Source organism: Hydractinia symbiolongicarpus, chromosome 1 (assembly GCF_029227915.1).
Source record: "Hydractinia symbiolongicarpus strain clone_291-10 chromosome 1, HSymV2.1, whole genome shotgun sequence".
NCBI lineage: Eukaryota > Metazoa > Cnidaria > Hydrozoa > Anthoathecata > Hydractiniidae > Hydractinia > Hydractinia symbiolongicarpus.
Window position 1 is genome coordinate 7,492,800 of NC_079875.1, and position 15,696 is coordinate 7,508,495.

The window sequence follows — 15,696 nt, forward strand, 5'->3', positions numbered from 1 at the left end:
TCAAAGGATGTGATTTTTTGAAATTCTTGCATAAAAATGTAATTTTTATTTCTTTTGTATGTAAAACCGTTTATATCTGTTTTTAATTTAAAAAGTGCTCCTTGTTCCTCAATAATTCTTCCAAAAACAAGTCGGCAAAACATCATTAGGTTCTTAAATTTATTCGGCAAAAGGTGAATAAATGTTAAGCAAGTATCTAATACAATTGCTGAGTAAAAATTTTCAACGGCCCTTTTTTACCTATTAGGTAATGAATTTAAAAAAAAAACAGTTGTAGTGGAGAACAAGTCCTATGTATAGCCAAGGCGGTTCAAAACCTTTTTTAAAACTTTATTGGTTAACTCATTGATCACAAAAACTGTCTGTGTTTTTTTGTGTCCGCAAGGTCATACGCTGTCCAAGTATCCAAGTTTACTTGGATACTGCTTCTTCGTTAACAAATCAATATGACGCGTTTGTTTTACAGTTATTTCACCATTCTAGAAAGTTTACGCCAGTCATTTTGCGACCTTTTTTTTTCGCCAAAGTTTACGCCAGTCATTTTACGATCTTCTTTTTTTGCCAAAGTTTTCGCCAAAGTTTTTTATCTTTAATGTAATATGTATTCAGCGATCTGAAAAAGACGCTACCTTTGTTTTTAAATTCGTCTCCGAGCGACTCTTCAAAAACGATAACGCTTTTTTATTCAGTACATTTATACCGCAGACTTGCAAGTTCCTTTTGCACTTCTGGTGTTTCGTATATACCATCGAAGAGGGGACATTTTGTTCTCGCTTCTGATACCGTAAACCAACGACATTCGTCGTGAATAACTTCCCGGTGTTGCGACGGCGTAAAAGTAGCTGATGTCGTTTCTAAATAGAAGAACACAAATTTTTCATGACAAGATCGTTGTTCTTGATCCGACTATTCTGACCTAGCCAGGTATAAAAAATCGACGTTAAAAGTGTCGTTACATGAAAGCATGCCCTAGGCCAAAGTTCAGACAGATCAGAAAATTCATACGTATCTTCCTAAATTTAACAAGAAACCGGACCGGTTTTAACACTCACATTAAGGCAACAGATAAATAAATTTCTTGAAATAAATAAATAAATAAATAAATTTCTTGAAATAAATAAATAAATAAATAAATAAATAAATAAATAAATAAATAAATAAATAAATAAATAAATAAATAAATAACCATCAAAAAGTTCGTATAGACGGATACAGCGAATATTGATCGATAAGGCGCCTAATTCAATTTGTTGTTACCACCGCGGAATTCTTGTTGCATTTTTGTGTGAATGAACAACACAGTCAACACAATGTAAAAACTCAGTCATAGAGCTACATATACACTACGAGAAAATAACAGAAATAATTCAGCAAATAGTTTCCAACTTTCTTTTATAATCTTCCAGTTTTTATGCATTTTTTCTCAATTTTCCTAAAGTACAAGAATGTTTTACCAGATCTCACTGAATCCTGGGGTAATATTAAATGTAACACAAAAGGGAAGGATTTCCAGTTCTGTGTCAATCCGGGGATCGATATTAAATGTTACACCAAAAGCCTCTGACTCCAAGCAAAAAACAATAAAGATCTGAAATGAACACTGAGCCAACCTTCCTTGACGTCGAATCGTTCTGCTTTAACGAAATTGCCACTAGATTCATTGTCATCTAACTTCGAAAATTTGTGCCGCGACGCTTCGTGCAGAAGTTCAGCTTTTCGCTTTAGATCATTCAGACGACTCCTTTCTTTCGTCTTTGATCGTTTGATAGCATCTTTATCACAAGTCCATCGTTCCTGCAGAAAAATTGATGAATTTTGAATTAGTTTGATTATAACGATAGAAAAAATGGGATTCGGTAACAAATATATACCTAAGATGTTTTTCAAAATTTGTTTCTTTTTCGTTTATTTCGCGAAATTTAACGCCAGCGAAATGGAGCGCTCACAGCACCGCGACACACTCACTACAAGCCCCCAACACGGTTGTGCAACACACGGCCTACCTACAAGCGCTCAACTTGCCCTTCAACGCCGAGTCACACAGTTACTTGTAACTTAAACCGGTGTCTGTTTAATATCAAGGAACATTGAGCAACACTGGCATTCAAACGTTAAGACTACGGACAAGCACGTTTAAATGAAAACTGGCCTTCAGATAAATATTGGAGTAATTTTATTCACGTTTAGCTTGTCCAAAAAATCATTACAAGTACCGAGGTTGTATTTCTACACAAAGAAGGTCTGACAAAAAGTAAAGTTTTTTAAAACTTAAATAATTGTGTAATTTCTTCATCTTCTCAAAAATAAATACACATTGTTTTAAGCATATCGATTATACCCATTATGAAAGTTCAGAACACACAAATAATCCAATATTCGCAAAGTTTTACTGCACAACACATGAAATACAAATAACAAGTCAGGAGTAAAACTTCTCGTGTAAATTTGTACTTACTTCTGGATTCGGTAAATGCAAATCTGGCTCACCATAATAATCTTAAACAAAGACAAATAAAAACCATTGAAGTTAAAAGCTGAAGAGCGAGAGAGTTAGGCCACAGACTTGGAATTAAAAGCTTGCAGGTTCAAAACACATTTTTAAGGTAGTGTGGGCAATTCAATGGCTCGTTTACAGTAAAGTTCAACGCTAAATCAACTATCGAAGAAATATGCTAATTCCTAACCTTCTCCATCCTCATTATTGCTTCTGCACCTGCTCCAAATATAATAACGATCAACGTCTCCTAAAGAAAGCTGGTCATGGATTATCCATAACTTTAATTACAAAGTTGACACAAATGAAATATACAAAATCAATTACTAAAATTCCGACTTCGTTTTATGAAAGAAGGTAGGAGTCAATGCAACTCGACTGTTCGCAATATTAGTCGTATTTTGCCTGTTTTTTAGGCAAAAACCGGGTCGCGCTAAATCACGCACGAAATCTTCAAATGCGATATATTTTTATCAACGTTTTTCACGGGCTAAGAACTATCTGTAATATAATACTTAACTTTCCGTCCGTCAGCTTGAAATGGTAAGTTTTTACAATTTGTTTACGATTTACGATTTGTTTTTTAGTGAATCTATAAACCCGACTTTCCGTCAGTGAACTCAAAATGGCACCTGCAAGCAGCTATAAGAACATTCCTGTAAATAATTTCCCGTGGGTGTATTTTAACAGGCTAACGACCAGTATATTTACTGATTCAAAAATTATTCCCTGATTTTTTCATATATTTTTTATATTTAAATTGCATTATGTTTATTGACTAACAGATTTTAACAACATTTGTCTCTTTTTATGCAATGGATAACTTTTTTTTAAAATATCGTTTTTTATGTTCTGTGGCAACCCTGAATTATTATTCTGTTATTATGTTATATTATTCAGTTCTGGGGACCACGGATCGAATCCCGCTCACTGCTTGGCAGTATGTTAGTGATAAACAAAGTAGTTCTTCTTCAATATGACTTACACGCATTATACTCGCCCGTCATGGTCAGAGGTCTGATCGGAGTAAAGCATTCTCTGTTGAAAATGAAATACGGATGTGCTATGATAAATATTCACCTATATGTATACACACCATCCGGATAAACTATCTGAGTTCATCACTAACATATTGCCGCACGTAGTGTAGTGGGTTCGTCTGCGGCTCCCAGTTCTGGGAACCGCGGATCAAATCCCGCTCACTGCTTGTGATAAACAAAGTAGTTCTCCTTCAATATGATTTTATATTCACAAGCAGACCGGTTTAAAAACGGTTTCAAGCCTACCTCTATGTGGATTCGGATTACCCGTGACTGGTAAATCAAGGACAGTGGATGTCTCGATTTCTCCAAGTTTGATTCGAATACCAGCATGCTCTCGAACAGCACGGAATATGCAAAAGTGAGAGTCTTCAAGCAGTATACCTAAAACAAGATTTGGTTTTTTATAACATTTACAAGAATTTTAAGGTGAATCTGGCGGGGTGAATCATGGGAGTTTCCAGTTTTAGTTTGCAATCTTAAGCATATATCGAAAAGACTTCAACAACGAAAAAATCACAAAAAATCAAAAGAAAAACAAACAAACAAATAAACAAACAAACACATAAAAAAAAGCGCGAAAATGACTTTATTAATATAACAGGTGCAAAAATCACTTTAGCATGACAATAGGCATAAACACAATATTATGCAAATTATAAACTACAAAATGTGAATAAAAAACAAAGCATTTACCAGTATTGAATAACCTGTGTTTAAACATTGACCCAGGAAGCCTCCAAGGACGGTCATCAGTTGTTACTAAATGTTTATTTTGAACTTCTCTTTTGGATAATTCATTCTTGCAGATATTCTAAAGAAAGTTGTTCTGTTATTTAAAAACTTTTAAAAAAATAATGATGCAAAAAATACTTAAAAATAGCATAATCATAACTCAAAGTCATATTGAAGAAAACTACTTCACTCATCACTAGCATGCTGTCTATCAGCAAGCCGGATTCGATCCGTGGTCCCAAGAACTGGGAGCCACAGACGAACCCACTACACTACTTGCGCCAATATGTTAGTAAGGAATTTTATTAGTTTATCTGGATGGTGTGTATACATAGGTGAATCTTTATCACGGATGTTTCATAATAAAGATTCACCTATCATGAATAAAGCTTGCCAAGATAATGGACGGAAATGTTTCCTTTTTGTAGTTATTACTAACAAATAATGTGCTGTGGCTAAGACGAAGAATAATAGAACTACCTACAGCTGAAGAGATCTGCAATACAAAAAGAACGGTAGCTATTATATTACCGATTGCATCACTGCATAAAACGTATATATCGCTACACAAAGATATTGCTACAGATATTTGTGGTACAAGATAATGTACATCAAATAAAATGCAAATTTTGACAAAAAGACGAGATAAAACTTACCTTTAACCTCAGCAATTCTTTAGGAAGTTCTTTAACAAATATCTCATTCCAACGATCATCATACTTGTATAAAAAAGTAAACAATTCCTTCATTGAATCCATGGTCATCTCACTAAGAAGACGCACATCTTTATCAAGCCATTTATCAATATGTTTGGTCATACTCTCTATATTTAATGGGATTAATTTACCACTGATTATTTGACCGAAGTACATAGCAAGTGTGTTCCCTACTGGTGCAAATGATTCGTCACTACATGAGCGTTGTAACATTACGTACACATCATCTCTACAAAAGTAGAAAAAAAAACTGTGCTTTAGTGAAACTTCTTTTTTAAGCAGTGCATGGCCAGCTACACCTTGGGACTTTTTTGGTTTCTGTTCATCTTTTTTGTAATGTTTTTGTTTTTCTTTTTGCATAAAACTAAACATAACCAGTTTGGCGAACTCTCAGCTTCGAACAGAGAAAGACAGAAAAACAAACAACAAATCTTACCCCATATCATGATCATGTAAAAGAAATATTCCAGAACAACTACGAACGCATGGTAAAGCAGGATTAGGAAAATAGAGGTCATGACAACTTTCTGCTTTCAAATAAATTTGAAGAGACGGTGAACACACTCTGTAGGAACTAGTCAGACCAATAACACGATGACCTAAGAATAAAAAATGTCAATACTTGTCTTTTATACACCTCCAATTTTTGTCTAAAGTTTAAGAGAATTAAAAATAAATATACCCATTCACTTGCCTGGCATAATTTCTACATCCCGCTTTCTGTTTCGACAGTGTAAAGTTTTTTTTTCGCAATACATTCGTATAGAGAATTCATTATTTCCCACAGTCACAATATCCTTGTCCTCGAAAGACACTTCACCCATTGATAAATCTGTCTTATCTTTGAGAGCAACTCCAAGAATAGCTGGTTCTCTTAACAACAGTTCATTAAGGCTGTCTGGTTCTCTAGAAAAGACAAAGAGGTGCTTTTTAGCTAGCATACTTTGATCTAATATAAGTAAATAAAATTTTATAAATCGATGGATTCTCTTCAGATTCTTGTCTGTTCTTTAAAAAATTATTTCGCAAAGGCAGAGGAAAAAAAGTTTCATACTGTGTTTGCTTAACAATCATCTTTTTATCTTCTTCACTTAAGTTGTCACCAGTGAGTGTCAGTATATCTTTATAATGTGTCAGCACCCAGCCTCGCCATTGACTTGGCGCATGCGAAAAAGGAGTAGCTTTCAATCCCCAAGGTATGTAAGAGCGATGTCGATGGAAACGAATTTTATTCATCATATCAGTATCTTTGACTGCATCAGAATGTCCCAGGAATTTTAAAACTTCCATAGCTATAGATTGCCTGGCTTCATTTGCTGTATTGAAAGTATAGGAAGATTCAAACAGCTTTCCATCGAAATAACAAACTCCAATGTACTGTTTACCTATGATTGTAAGAGAATAAATACGATGGAAAAAAACACAGCTTAAACAAAACTATTCTATACTGCCAATTGTTTACAGTATTAGCATTATGCCAGACAAACCAGAAAATACAGAGATATGGTAGGAAAATTATTTTTCAAAAAAATTGCAAAGATTGTCATAAAACTAGAATAATATTTATATATATATACCTTGTACTTCTTTTGCATGACATGTTGGTATCTGCATTGCGTACTGTCCTGCAATAATATTCAATAGAGTTGTACATATCTTTGCACGTGGGATGTTGTTTGGTGCAAAATTAACTGAATGACCTCCTTTATACTTTTGTATGGTAAATTGGTCTTCATTTGTAAAGTATTGTAAATAACCAAGTTCTCGCAAACACACTTCTGCTGAACTTTGTTCAGCTTGCTTTTTTGTTTGCATTAAACCTAAAAGTCATAAGTAACAACATTTAACAAAATTTGATATACATCAATTCTTGTGCTAATGAAAAATTCCACCTCAATTATGGATTAAGAGTGTCGGTGGCTGGTCTAGAAATTAATTTTAGCAGTTTTGAAAGTTTTTAATAATATCAATATCATATCCTGTGGGAAGGTACTGCATTAGGAACTTGACCACATGACCAACATTTCCCATTTGGCTGTACAAAGAAATGTTTAGTCCTCCAATTTAGCATCAAGTTAGCATAAATTTTAGTGAACAATGCAATAACTTTACCTTAAGGAAAGAAATTTTTTAGAACTTATTTTCGCAACTGAGCCAGCCAAATAGAATATATTTGCAGAACATATTTTGATATTGAAAACTCCTGTGCAACTAACATTTGTGATTGGAATACTTTTTTGTGGAAAATTGATATAAACTTTTGATATCAAATATATATTACAACAAACATGATACCGGGACCAAATATGAAGTAAAATACATCCCAAGACAGAATTATACCTCACTCAATGTCTTCAGAAAATTCAAATTATTTTGCATTACACAGTTTTTTTTAAAATTTGCAATTTGCTCTTAAAAAAATGAAGTTCTAGAAACATTAGTTTTGGGAATAACGGTCTAAAATCACAAAATTGCAAAGGTAAACTCCACAAAAAAATTTTTAACATAGTAAAATGTCATTTTAGTCCAAGGAAAGTTGATCTTCTGGTTAGCGCCACATTCACCTACCTTTTTGCTAGCTGACGACTGCTTTCAGTGCAATATCATGAAATATTAAATTTTGCATATCTTTTTTTTTTCAACTTTTGACAGAGGTGTTTTTAAAGGTTATTATTAAAAAGGTATGTTTTGTCCCAAAATTACTCTTTTTTTCAGATTTTCAATGGCTAGATCAATTCTTTTAAATTTTCCAGGTTTTTTACATCAGTTTTGATGGTGGAAAATTAGTGCTTCGTTCCTAATTTAATGAAAACCAAAAGGTATGGTGAATGATACAGACTGAAAGGGTGTAAGCTATGAAAAGTCTGGCACATCTGCCATTTTTTTATCGAAAAATATATATGGAGTATATATACTTTTTGAATATAAAACCTTTTTTGGCTTAAAAAATAAATAATATTGCATGTGCAATAATTACATACCTAAGCTGTTAAAGGTTTGACCATCAAATTTAACACTTCCAAACCATCCTTTTAAACCATTTTCGACAGCCGAGTGAGATTGGAATATTGGGTAATCTTTTTTATTATCTTGCGCATGATGATGCAGAAGACTTTTAAAGAGGATAGCTAACATTTCATCAGTTAGATATTTGTAAACCTCAGTAATGGAAGACACAGCAATTGCATCGGTTGGTTTGTGTGCTATTGTTTTGTGATGTGGATAATTCTTTGGAGCTGCAGTTAAAGATTCCTTGGCGTGGTTTGGGAGATTTGCCGAGCTAGAATTAAGAATTCTTAAATTTAAAGCGTCACAGGCCAGTTTCGCAGCTTCCATTTCTGCTAGTTTTTTTGTCCTGTATGCCTGTTTTGTTGAAAATGATTGTGATGCCACTGACAATGTGCAAAAAAAATGAGCACCCTTCATGTTTGATTCAGGCCAGCAATGATACTGTGGTGGATCTATGTGGATATGCTGTGTATATTCGTTCACCAGTTGTTTTTCATTCCGTTGCAATGTTGGAGTGAAAGACATTTTCTTCTAAAAATAAAAAATTAATAGCTGCTTCCAGTCTATTTGAAGACAGAATATCATGTCATAAATGAACACTTATTGTGATTTACTGAAAACTACAATGTTTAAAAATGCAAGATTTTGCAGCATTAATAAAAAACTCCGTGAAAATGATGGCAAAGTATAATAATTTGCCACGAAATGTTAAAAATGTGCATACATTTTTTATTTTATATGAAATAATGCTAACACTTCATTCTGCAACTAAAAAAGATGTCTTAAAGAAGCGAAGCATTTTATCTTGTCTCTGAAACTGTCTCCACAATAATTTCACCTTTTATAAGAATTGTAACGATCATGATTATTTCAAAATGGTATAATCATTTTTTATAATCCTTTACAGATCGTTTTAAGAAACAAACTTAAAATGATTTACAATGATTAAGTCAGAATTATTTTACCCTTGTAAAAACAACATGAAGTAAAAGTTAATGGGAAACATTTTCAAAATTATTTTAAACAAATCCATTAAGGAAATCTACATCAATCTCGTTTTGATAGTTTTTAAACAATCTCCAGCAATGTTTCGCCTCTATTGGATGGTTCTGAAATAAACTATGAGAAAAATATTTGCATAATGAGTTATGTTGGAAGCAATTTTAAAAGAATTTGAACTGTAACAAATTGACAAGTGTTGAAGCAAATTGACATTGATCTTTTTTAAACGGTTTAAAAACGGATGGGAAACAAAGTTTCAAACAATGTTTTGGCAACGAAACAATTTATTTTAGAATGAAATGAAATAACAACGGCAACGTTTTGTTTAAAAAACAACAAAATTTTAAAAAATGGTCAAGTTTGTGTGGAAATTTATATGCAGCAAATATTTTTAAAGGATTATGGACATTTGTTATTTGTATAGACATGACATTTGCGACCAGGAGAATAACAACCCATGCTTTGTCCTAATATAAAATATCTGGCCAGCTAGCTAACTATAAAAAAGGACTGACCCATCCAGCCTTTCCAGATAGCTATATACCCTTAAGGTGACAGTAACCTTTTGTTTTTAGCCGTCCAAATAGATGGAGTCGCTATTGAGATCAGAGTTCGTTTTACTTTATGCACCATATTTGTTGTTAATAACATTTTTCTTTAATAACTATGTCATTTCTTTCTGTATAATACATGGAATCACAATCCCAATATTTACTTGCGCACGCATCTAAGTGATTACGTAATGCCCGATGCGCGCGCAGAAATGGAGGTAAAAATGTAAACAAACTAAGCCGAAAAGTTACCTCCATTTCTGGAAAAACACAGCACTGTGATTGAGTGTATCTAACAACTAATTTGGCAGAAATAATTAATTAGCATTTTAATTTAAGCAGGAATTGTTGAAACCGAATAATTTTGGTGATAGATAATAATTTTAGCATAAAATTGTGAAAGTGTTATAAAAGACAAAATGTAGATTTAGAGTCTGAAAATAACCTTCGCAACTAATTTAAGGAACAAATATTTCCAATTTTTAAAAGAGTTACTGCCACTTTAAGCTAGAAAGATGGGGAAGATGACTCCGTAGCGTAGTGGCTACATGGCGCCTTGCTTAGTGGTTATGACTCTTGCACTTGGTTTCCCTTCCTTGCAGTGATTCAATATTGAGCAAGATACAGATACAGATACAGATAATCTTTTCTGGGAATTAAAGTTTACATAAATTAAACTGAATAAATACAAGAAGTATTAATAAACTATCACAACCAGCAGGGTACCTCTCAAAACAGCCCGGAGGCCAGTTAAAAGATGCGAGTAGGACCCTGTAAAATCTCTGAACTAGTTCTGGGTTGCATGAAGAAAAAGAAGAAAAAGAAAAAGAAGGAGGAGAAGAAGAGTGGGAAGAAGAAAAAGAAGACAAAAAGCTGGTGTTGATATACCCGTACTAGTTTAAATGAATTGTTCAAGAAAATAGTTCTTAAGATTAATTTTAAATACATTAAAAGATTGCGAGTTTTGAATTTGAAAAGGAAGACTGTTCCAGAGAACTGGACCAGAAACCCTAAACATATTGCCACCATAGTTTACAAGGTTAGACCTGTTATGATGAAGTGTAAGTAGGTCAGAAAATTGATAGGTGCTTCTTGTGATAGAGTACGGTAGATAAAATTAGCAAAATGCAGTTTGAATACATCTTTAACTTTCAAAATGCGCAGTTCTTTAAAAAGCCGATTAGTTGGAGGTAATGGGAATACAAAGATCCGAAATAGTTTTTCTATGTCAATATCAGTGCGAATTTTCACAGGTTTACCGTTTGCTTCGAAGTACAGAAAATACGCTTCGTTTTGATAGCGAAATGAATGAATTTCTCCATTTCTCTACATTTCCATCCTAAACGTTCGAAGTATTGATTAAGGTTGTAATTAATAAAAACTTTAAAATCAGTATCAAAGCCCAACTCAGACGTCTTCACATTTCCAAGTCGATTTCTGGTTACTTTCGAGAGAGCTTCTTCTCAAAATTTACGGTTTACAAACCTTACAAATACTTTTTTTTCGTTGGTTCTCTTCTCGATATCTTTCCCATCAATAACAACATTCACTTTATTTAAAACATCTACAACGAACAGTTCAAGGTCTTTATCAGCTATATCTAGAGAAACTCCACTCATTTCTACGTTGTTTCGGCTAATGTACTGGTTGTTTATTTCGACGTCCGGTAAACATGATTCCAGGAACTCGACGCGTTCTTGTAGTTTTTTGTTAGCATCAACTAGGTTTTTGATGAGAACATCTCTTATTTAAAGAACATCATTTCGTATGGTTGTTGTAGCTTCATTTATATCCTTGAATCCTTTGGTCATGTTAGTATTTAGTTCAGCGTTCAGCAAGGTGAAGGGTCTCCTTAAGAGACAAGAGAGGAGTTGAACGTCCTCCACCATACCTTAGTTTAAAGGGGCGATTGTGGAAGTCCCATGAAATGCCACATAGTGATGGTGTCACTTTAAAAAACACCCAGTCCGGTCTGTGAATGGTTGGCGCTAGGAAGGGCATCCAGCTGTAAAACAATGCCAAAACTCTTTATTAATGGCCGTAAGAATAGTTAATCAGTCAAACTGCGTAAACGGGGCTGGAACTCTAAGGAGTGAAGGTGTCGCGCACGGTAGGACAGATGTCAGATGTGAGCATCGTCAGACCGTTACCCAGCTATCACATCACAAGGTAGATAACACTAGGTTGAGGATGGCTAGTGTAAATGTTGGTACTCTGAGAGGTAGAGCAGGTGAAGTAGTTGAAATGTTAGAACGTAGATCTGTTGATATGTGTTGTGTTCAGGAAGTCAGGTGGAGAGGAGCTTCAGTGAGATTTGTGGAAGGTAGGAGGGCAAGGTATAAGCTTTTTTGGATTGGTAATAGTGATGGATATGGAGGAGTTGGCATATTTGTTGCAGAGAAGTGGGTAGAAAAAGTAATAGATGTTATGCGTGTTAATAGTCGTATTAAAGTGATAAAGTTTTTGATAGGTAATAGGATTGTCACTTTTCTGTCAGTTTATGCTCCACAGTGTGGACTCAGTGAGGAAGATAAAGATAAGTTTTATGATGAGTTAATAGCAGTCACATCAAAGTTTGGAGACACTAAACTTGTCATGGTGGGCGGCAACTTTAATGGTCATGTTGGGAAGTCATCTGAAGGTTATAGAGGTGTGCATGGAGGCTATGGATTTGGGAGCAGAAATAAGGAAGGGGAGAGATTGCTTGGGTTTGGAATGGCAACGGACATGGTGGTTTGCAACACATCATTCAGTAAGAGACAGAGTAGGCTGATAACATATGAGTCAGGTGGTTGTAAGACACAGATAGATTACTTTTTGGTTAGAAAGTCAGACAAGAAAGTGGTGAAGGACGTGAAAGTTATATCGGGGGAAGAGTGTGTTTCCCAGCATAGGTTGCTGGTTTGTGATATTATCTTGAAAAGTGTCAGAGAAGCCAAGAGAAAGTACAGGCCCCGTCGAAAAGTCTGGAAGCTGAAGGAAGAGATTGTAGCAAGACAATTTAGTGCAAAAGTTCAGCAGTTAGCCTACAATAGTCAATGTGATAGTGACAATGTTGAAAGTACTTGGACTACTTTGAAGAATTGTCTTCTAGAAGCTTCTGATGATACCTGTGGGTGGACGAAAGGACCAGCTAGACATAGACAGACCTGGTGGTGGAATAATGAGGTTGACCAGTGTATAAAGGAAAAGAGGAAACTTTGGAAAGAGTGGAAGTCAGGTGGTAGTAAAAATATTTACTTAGAAGCTAAGCGTCGGGCTCGTACAGCAGTGTATAAGGCAAAATCAGAAGCAGAGAGAAACAGATTTGCAGATGTGTTAAGAAGGGAAGACCAGCGCAATGAGGTATTCAAGATAGCAAAGCAAATGAAGAAGACTAATCAAGATATTGTAGGTGAGAAGTGTATACGTAAAGATGAAGGTGTTTTGGCTAGCACAGAGGAGGAGAAAAGTGTAGCTTGGAAGAATCATTATCAGAGGTTGCTTAATACTGAGTTTGATTGGGACGAGGATAATTTGTCTGATGATGATGTCGTAGAAGGGCCAGCCATGCAGATCAAGACAGAATGGGTAGTGGAGGCTATTAGGAAAATGAAGATTGGCAAGGCTGCAGGAGTATCAGGTATTGTTGCAGAGATGGTAAAAGCATCTGGATATATTGGAGTTGAGCTTATTACAAGTCTCGCTAACCAGATTATAAAGGATGGTGCTATTCCGAGTGAGTGGCAGTCGAGTGTAATAGTGAATTGTTTCAAGGGCAAGGGTGATGCATTAGAAAGGGGTAACTATAGAGGTTTGAAGTTGGTTGATCAAGTAATGAAAGTTATTGAAAGAGTGATTGATAAGTTACTTAAAGAAAGAATTGATATAGATAAGATGCAATTTGGTTTTGTTCCAGGGCGTGGCACTACAGATGCAATATTTTTACTCAGACAGCTTCAGGAAAAGTATTTAGGAAAGAGAAAGAATCTCTATTTTGCCTTTGTTGATTTAGAGAAAGCTTTTGATAGAGTGCCACGTAAAGTTATTTGGTGGGCTATGAGAAAATTAGGTGTGGATGAGTGGCTAGTTACGATGGTTCAGTCTATGTACAGCAATGCTAGAAGTCGTGTCAGGATTAACGATTCACTTAGTGATGAATTTAGTGTAAATGTTGGTGTACATCAGGGTTCTGTACTTAGTCCTTTGTTGTTTATTCTAGTCTTAGAAGCGCTGTCGATGGAGTTCAGAACAGGTTGCCCATGGGAGTTATTGTATGCAGATGATTTGGTTCTCATAGCAGAGTCGGTGGAAGAATTAGTTGAAAAGTTTGAGAAGTGGAAGAAAGGACTAGAAGAGAAAGGGCTGAAGGTAAACACAGCAAAGTCTAAAGTCATGATAAGTAGCATTGCAGCCAAGTGTGACCTTGTAGTTGGAAAGTGGCCTTGTGGAGTTTGCAGGAAAGGGGTTGGTAGTAACTCAATTTTTTGTCAGACTTGCAAGCATTGGGTACATAAGAAGTGCAGTAGTATTAGTGGAAGGTTAAGAGCTGGCATACAGTTTGTATGCAAGCGTTGCAAAGGTGAGATTATAGAGAATGAAGTATTTCCAGCTTTAATGATGTACAACAGTGGCTCGTTAGAGATAGTTAAGAACTTCTGTTACTTAGGTGATATGTTGGGCAGTGAAGGGGGTGTTGGAAGAAGTGTTACTTGCAGGATAGGTTCTGCTTGGAAAAAGTTTAGAGAGTTACTTCCTTTATTGACTAGCAGAGTCCTGTCAATTGAGGTAAAAGGTAGGTTGTATGAGGCCTGTGTAAGAAGTGTTATGTTGTACAGTAGTGAGACATGGGCAGTGAAGCAGGAAGATCTTGACCGTTTAGAAAGGAATGATATGAGAATGGTTAGGTGGATGTGTAATGCCAGTATGAGAGACAGAAAGAGTTCAGATGAGCTAAGAAGCAGGCTAAGTCTCTGTAGAATTAAAGATGTTATCCAGATAAGAAGATTGAATTGGCTGGGGCACTTGAAAAGAATGGAGGAGGATAACTGGGTAAGAAAGTGTAGAGACTTGATAGTTCCTGGGGCAAAGCCCAGAGGCAGACCGAGAAAGACTTGGCAGGAGGTTATAAGGACAGACTTGATAGAGAGGAAGTTGAGTGTAGATCTAACACAGTCTAGATCAGATTGGAAGAGGGTCATTAATATACCCCGTCCAACCCATGCTATCATGGAAAACGGACGTTAAGCCGAGAATGATGATGATGATGATGATGTTAGTTACCATGTTGAATTAAGGTGTTGGCCCGTGATGATTTGTGTATTTTCACCGCATCAGTAGCATGTTCGCACCCGCCGATGATAAAAAGAGAATGTTAGGATAGTCCCAGGTTAACCCATGTGAGAAAAATTGGAAATTTAACACACTGTGTAGGCTATTGGATGCTGCAGGAAGTTGTCTGGTAGAGCACCCTAACTAGATCTGCATACCCTCAAAAATGAGCATTAAATACACTAGAAATCCCTAAGCTGTGGCCCCTTCCAGGGTATATTCCTCGATTGTGACGTTAGCTATGTAAAATATGCATATTTCTCTTGAACTGTAATGAAAATGTACACTGTGTTTGTTTGTTTTTAATTATGGAGAGAAACCTAAGACAAAATAATCTGGGATCTCACTTAGTGCAGTTTTCCCCTGACTGGGGGTAGGGACAAACGCACTTCTAGAAATTAATAGTTAGACAAATGGATACCTAAAGGAGAAAGAATATATACTGTATATATACGTCGCCATACATATCTGGAGTACCTAATATTAAGGTTATAACATTAAAGCTATAGCATAAACACATGTCTGCTTTCTTCTGGGAAAACTCTAAAACAACCCGTTGTCGCAGAGTTTGATTTTACAGACTGGAATGATAAAGTCCCTCGCGATATATTTACGGGGTACACTCTTGCCGTAAATGAGAAAATGCACATAGGCGGTCATAATACCACGAAAAGCTTCGCATTTTTTTTGCTTCAAACATTATATTTAAATAAAGCATATATACATACATTACAAAAAAATAATAATTTGGCCTGTGGGAAGTAGTTTCGTTAATTTTAAGATCCACTGACAGATAGGATAAGGTTAGATGAAAAGACTGAACGATTAACTCGAACACA

At 35.3% G+C, this 15,696-nt stretch overlaps 1 protein-coding gene across 2 annotated transcripts; it reads right to left on the reverse strand.

Moving 5' to 3' along the window:
* Positions 1 to 293: 293 nt before the first annotated feature.
* On the reverse strand, positions 294 to 15,454 carry LOC130635661 (uncharacterized). 2 transcript variants are annotated; one of them, XM_057445073.1, is made up of 13 exons: positions 15,279 to 15,446; positions 7,967 to 8,525; positions 6,563 to 6,805; positions 6,040 to 6,370; positions 5,680 to 5,891; positions 5,422 to 5,584; positions 4,926 to 5,214; positions 4,231 to 4,348; positions 3,781 to 3,918; positions 2,685 to 2,744; positions 2,456 to 2,496; positions 1,611 to 1,794; positions 294 to 854 (listed from the first exon to the last, which is right to left on the reverse strand). In XM_057445073.1, exons 2-13 carry the CDS (start codon positions 8,517 to 8,519, stop codon positions 682 to 684), a joined length of 2,505 nt encoding a protein of 834 aa, XP_057301056.1. In that variant the 5' UTR covers positions 8,520 to 8,525; positions 15,279 to 15,446; the 3' UTR covers positions 294 to 681. The 2 variants fall into 2 exon arrangements, 1 of the variants encoding a protein (XP_057301056.1); XR_008982182.1 differs by lacking the exon at positions 294 to 854 and having other exon boundaries at positions 1,753 to 1,794; positions 2,685 to 2,754; positions 15,279 to 15,454.
* Between the last annotated feature and the right edge of the window lie 242 nt (positions 15,455 to 15,696).

Excerpts from the sequence above, each read along its gene's own strand:
- LOC130635661 (XM_057445073.1), bottom strand. The coding sequence starts at position 8,519 with ATGTCTTTCACTCCAACATTGCAACGGAATGAAAAACAACTGGTGAAC. Across the intron at positions 5,892-6,039 it reads ATGATTGTTAAGCAAACACA|AGAACCAGACAGCCTTAATG; the intron begins GTATGAAACTTT and ends TGTCTTTTCTAG. Across the intron at positions 5,215-5,421 it reads TTACATGATCATGATATGGG|AGATGATGTGTACGTAATGT; the intron begins GTAAGATTTGTT and ends CTACTTTTGTAG.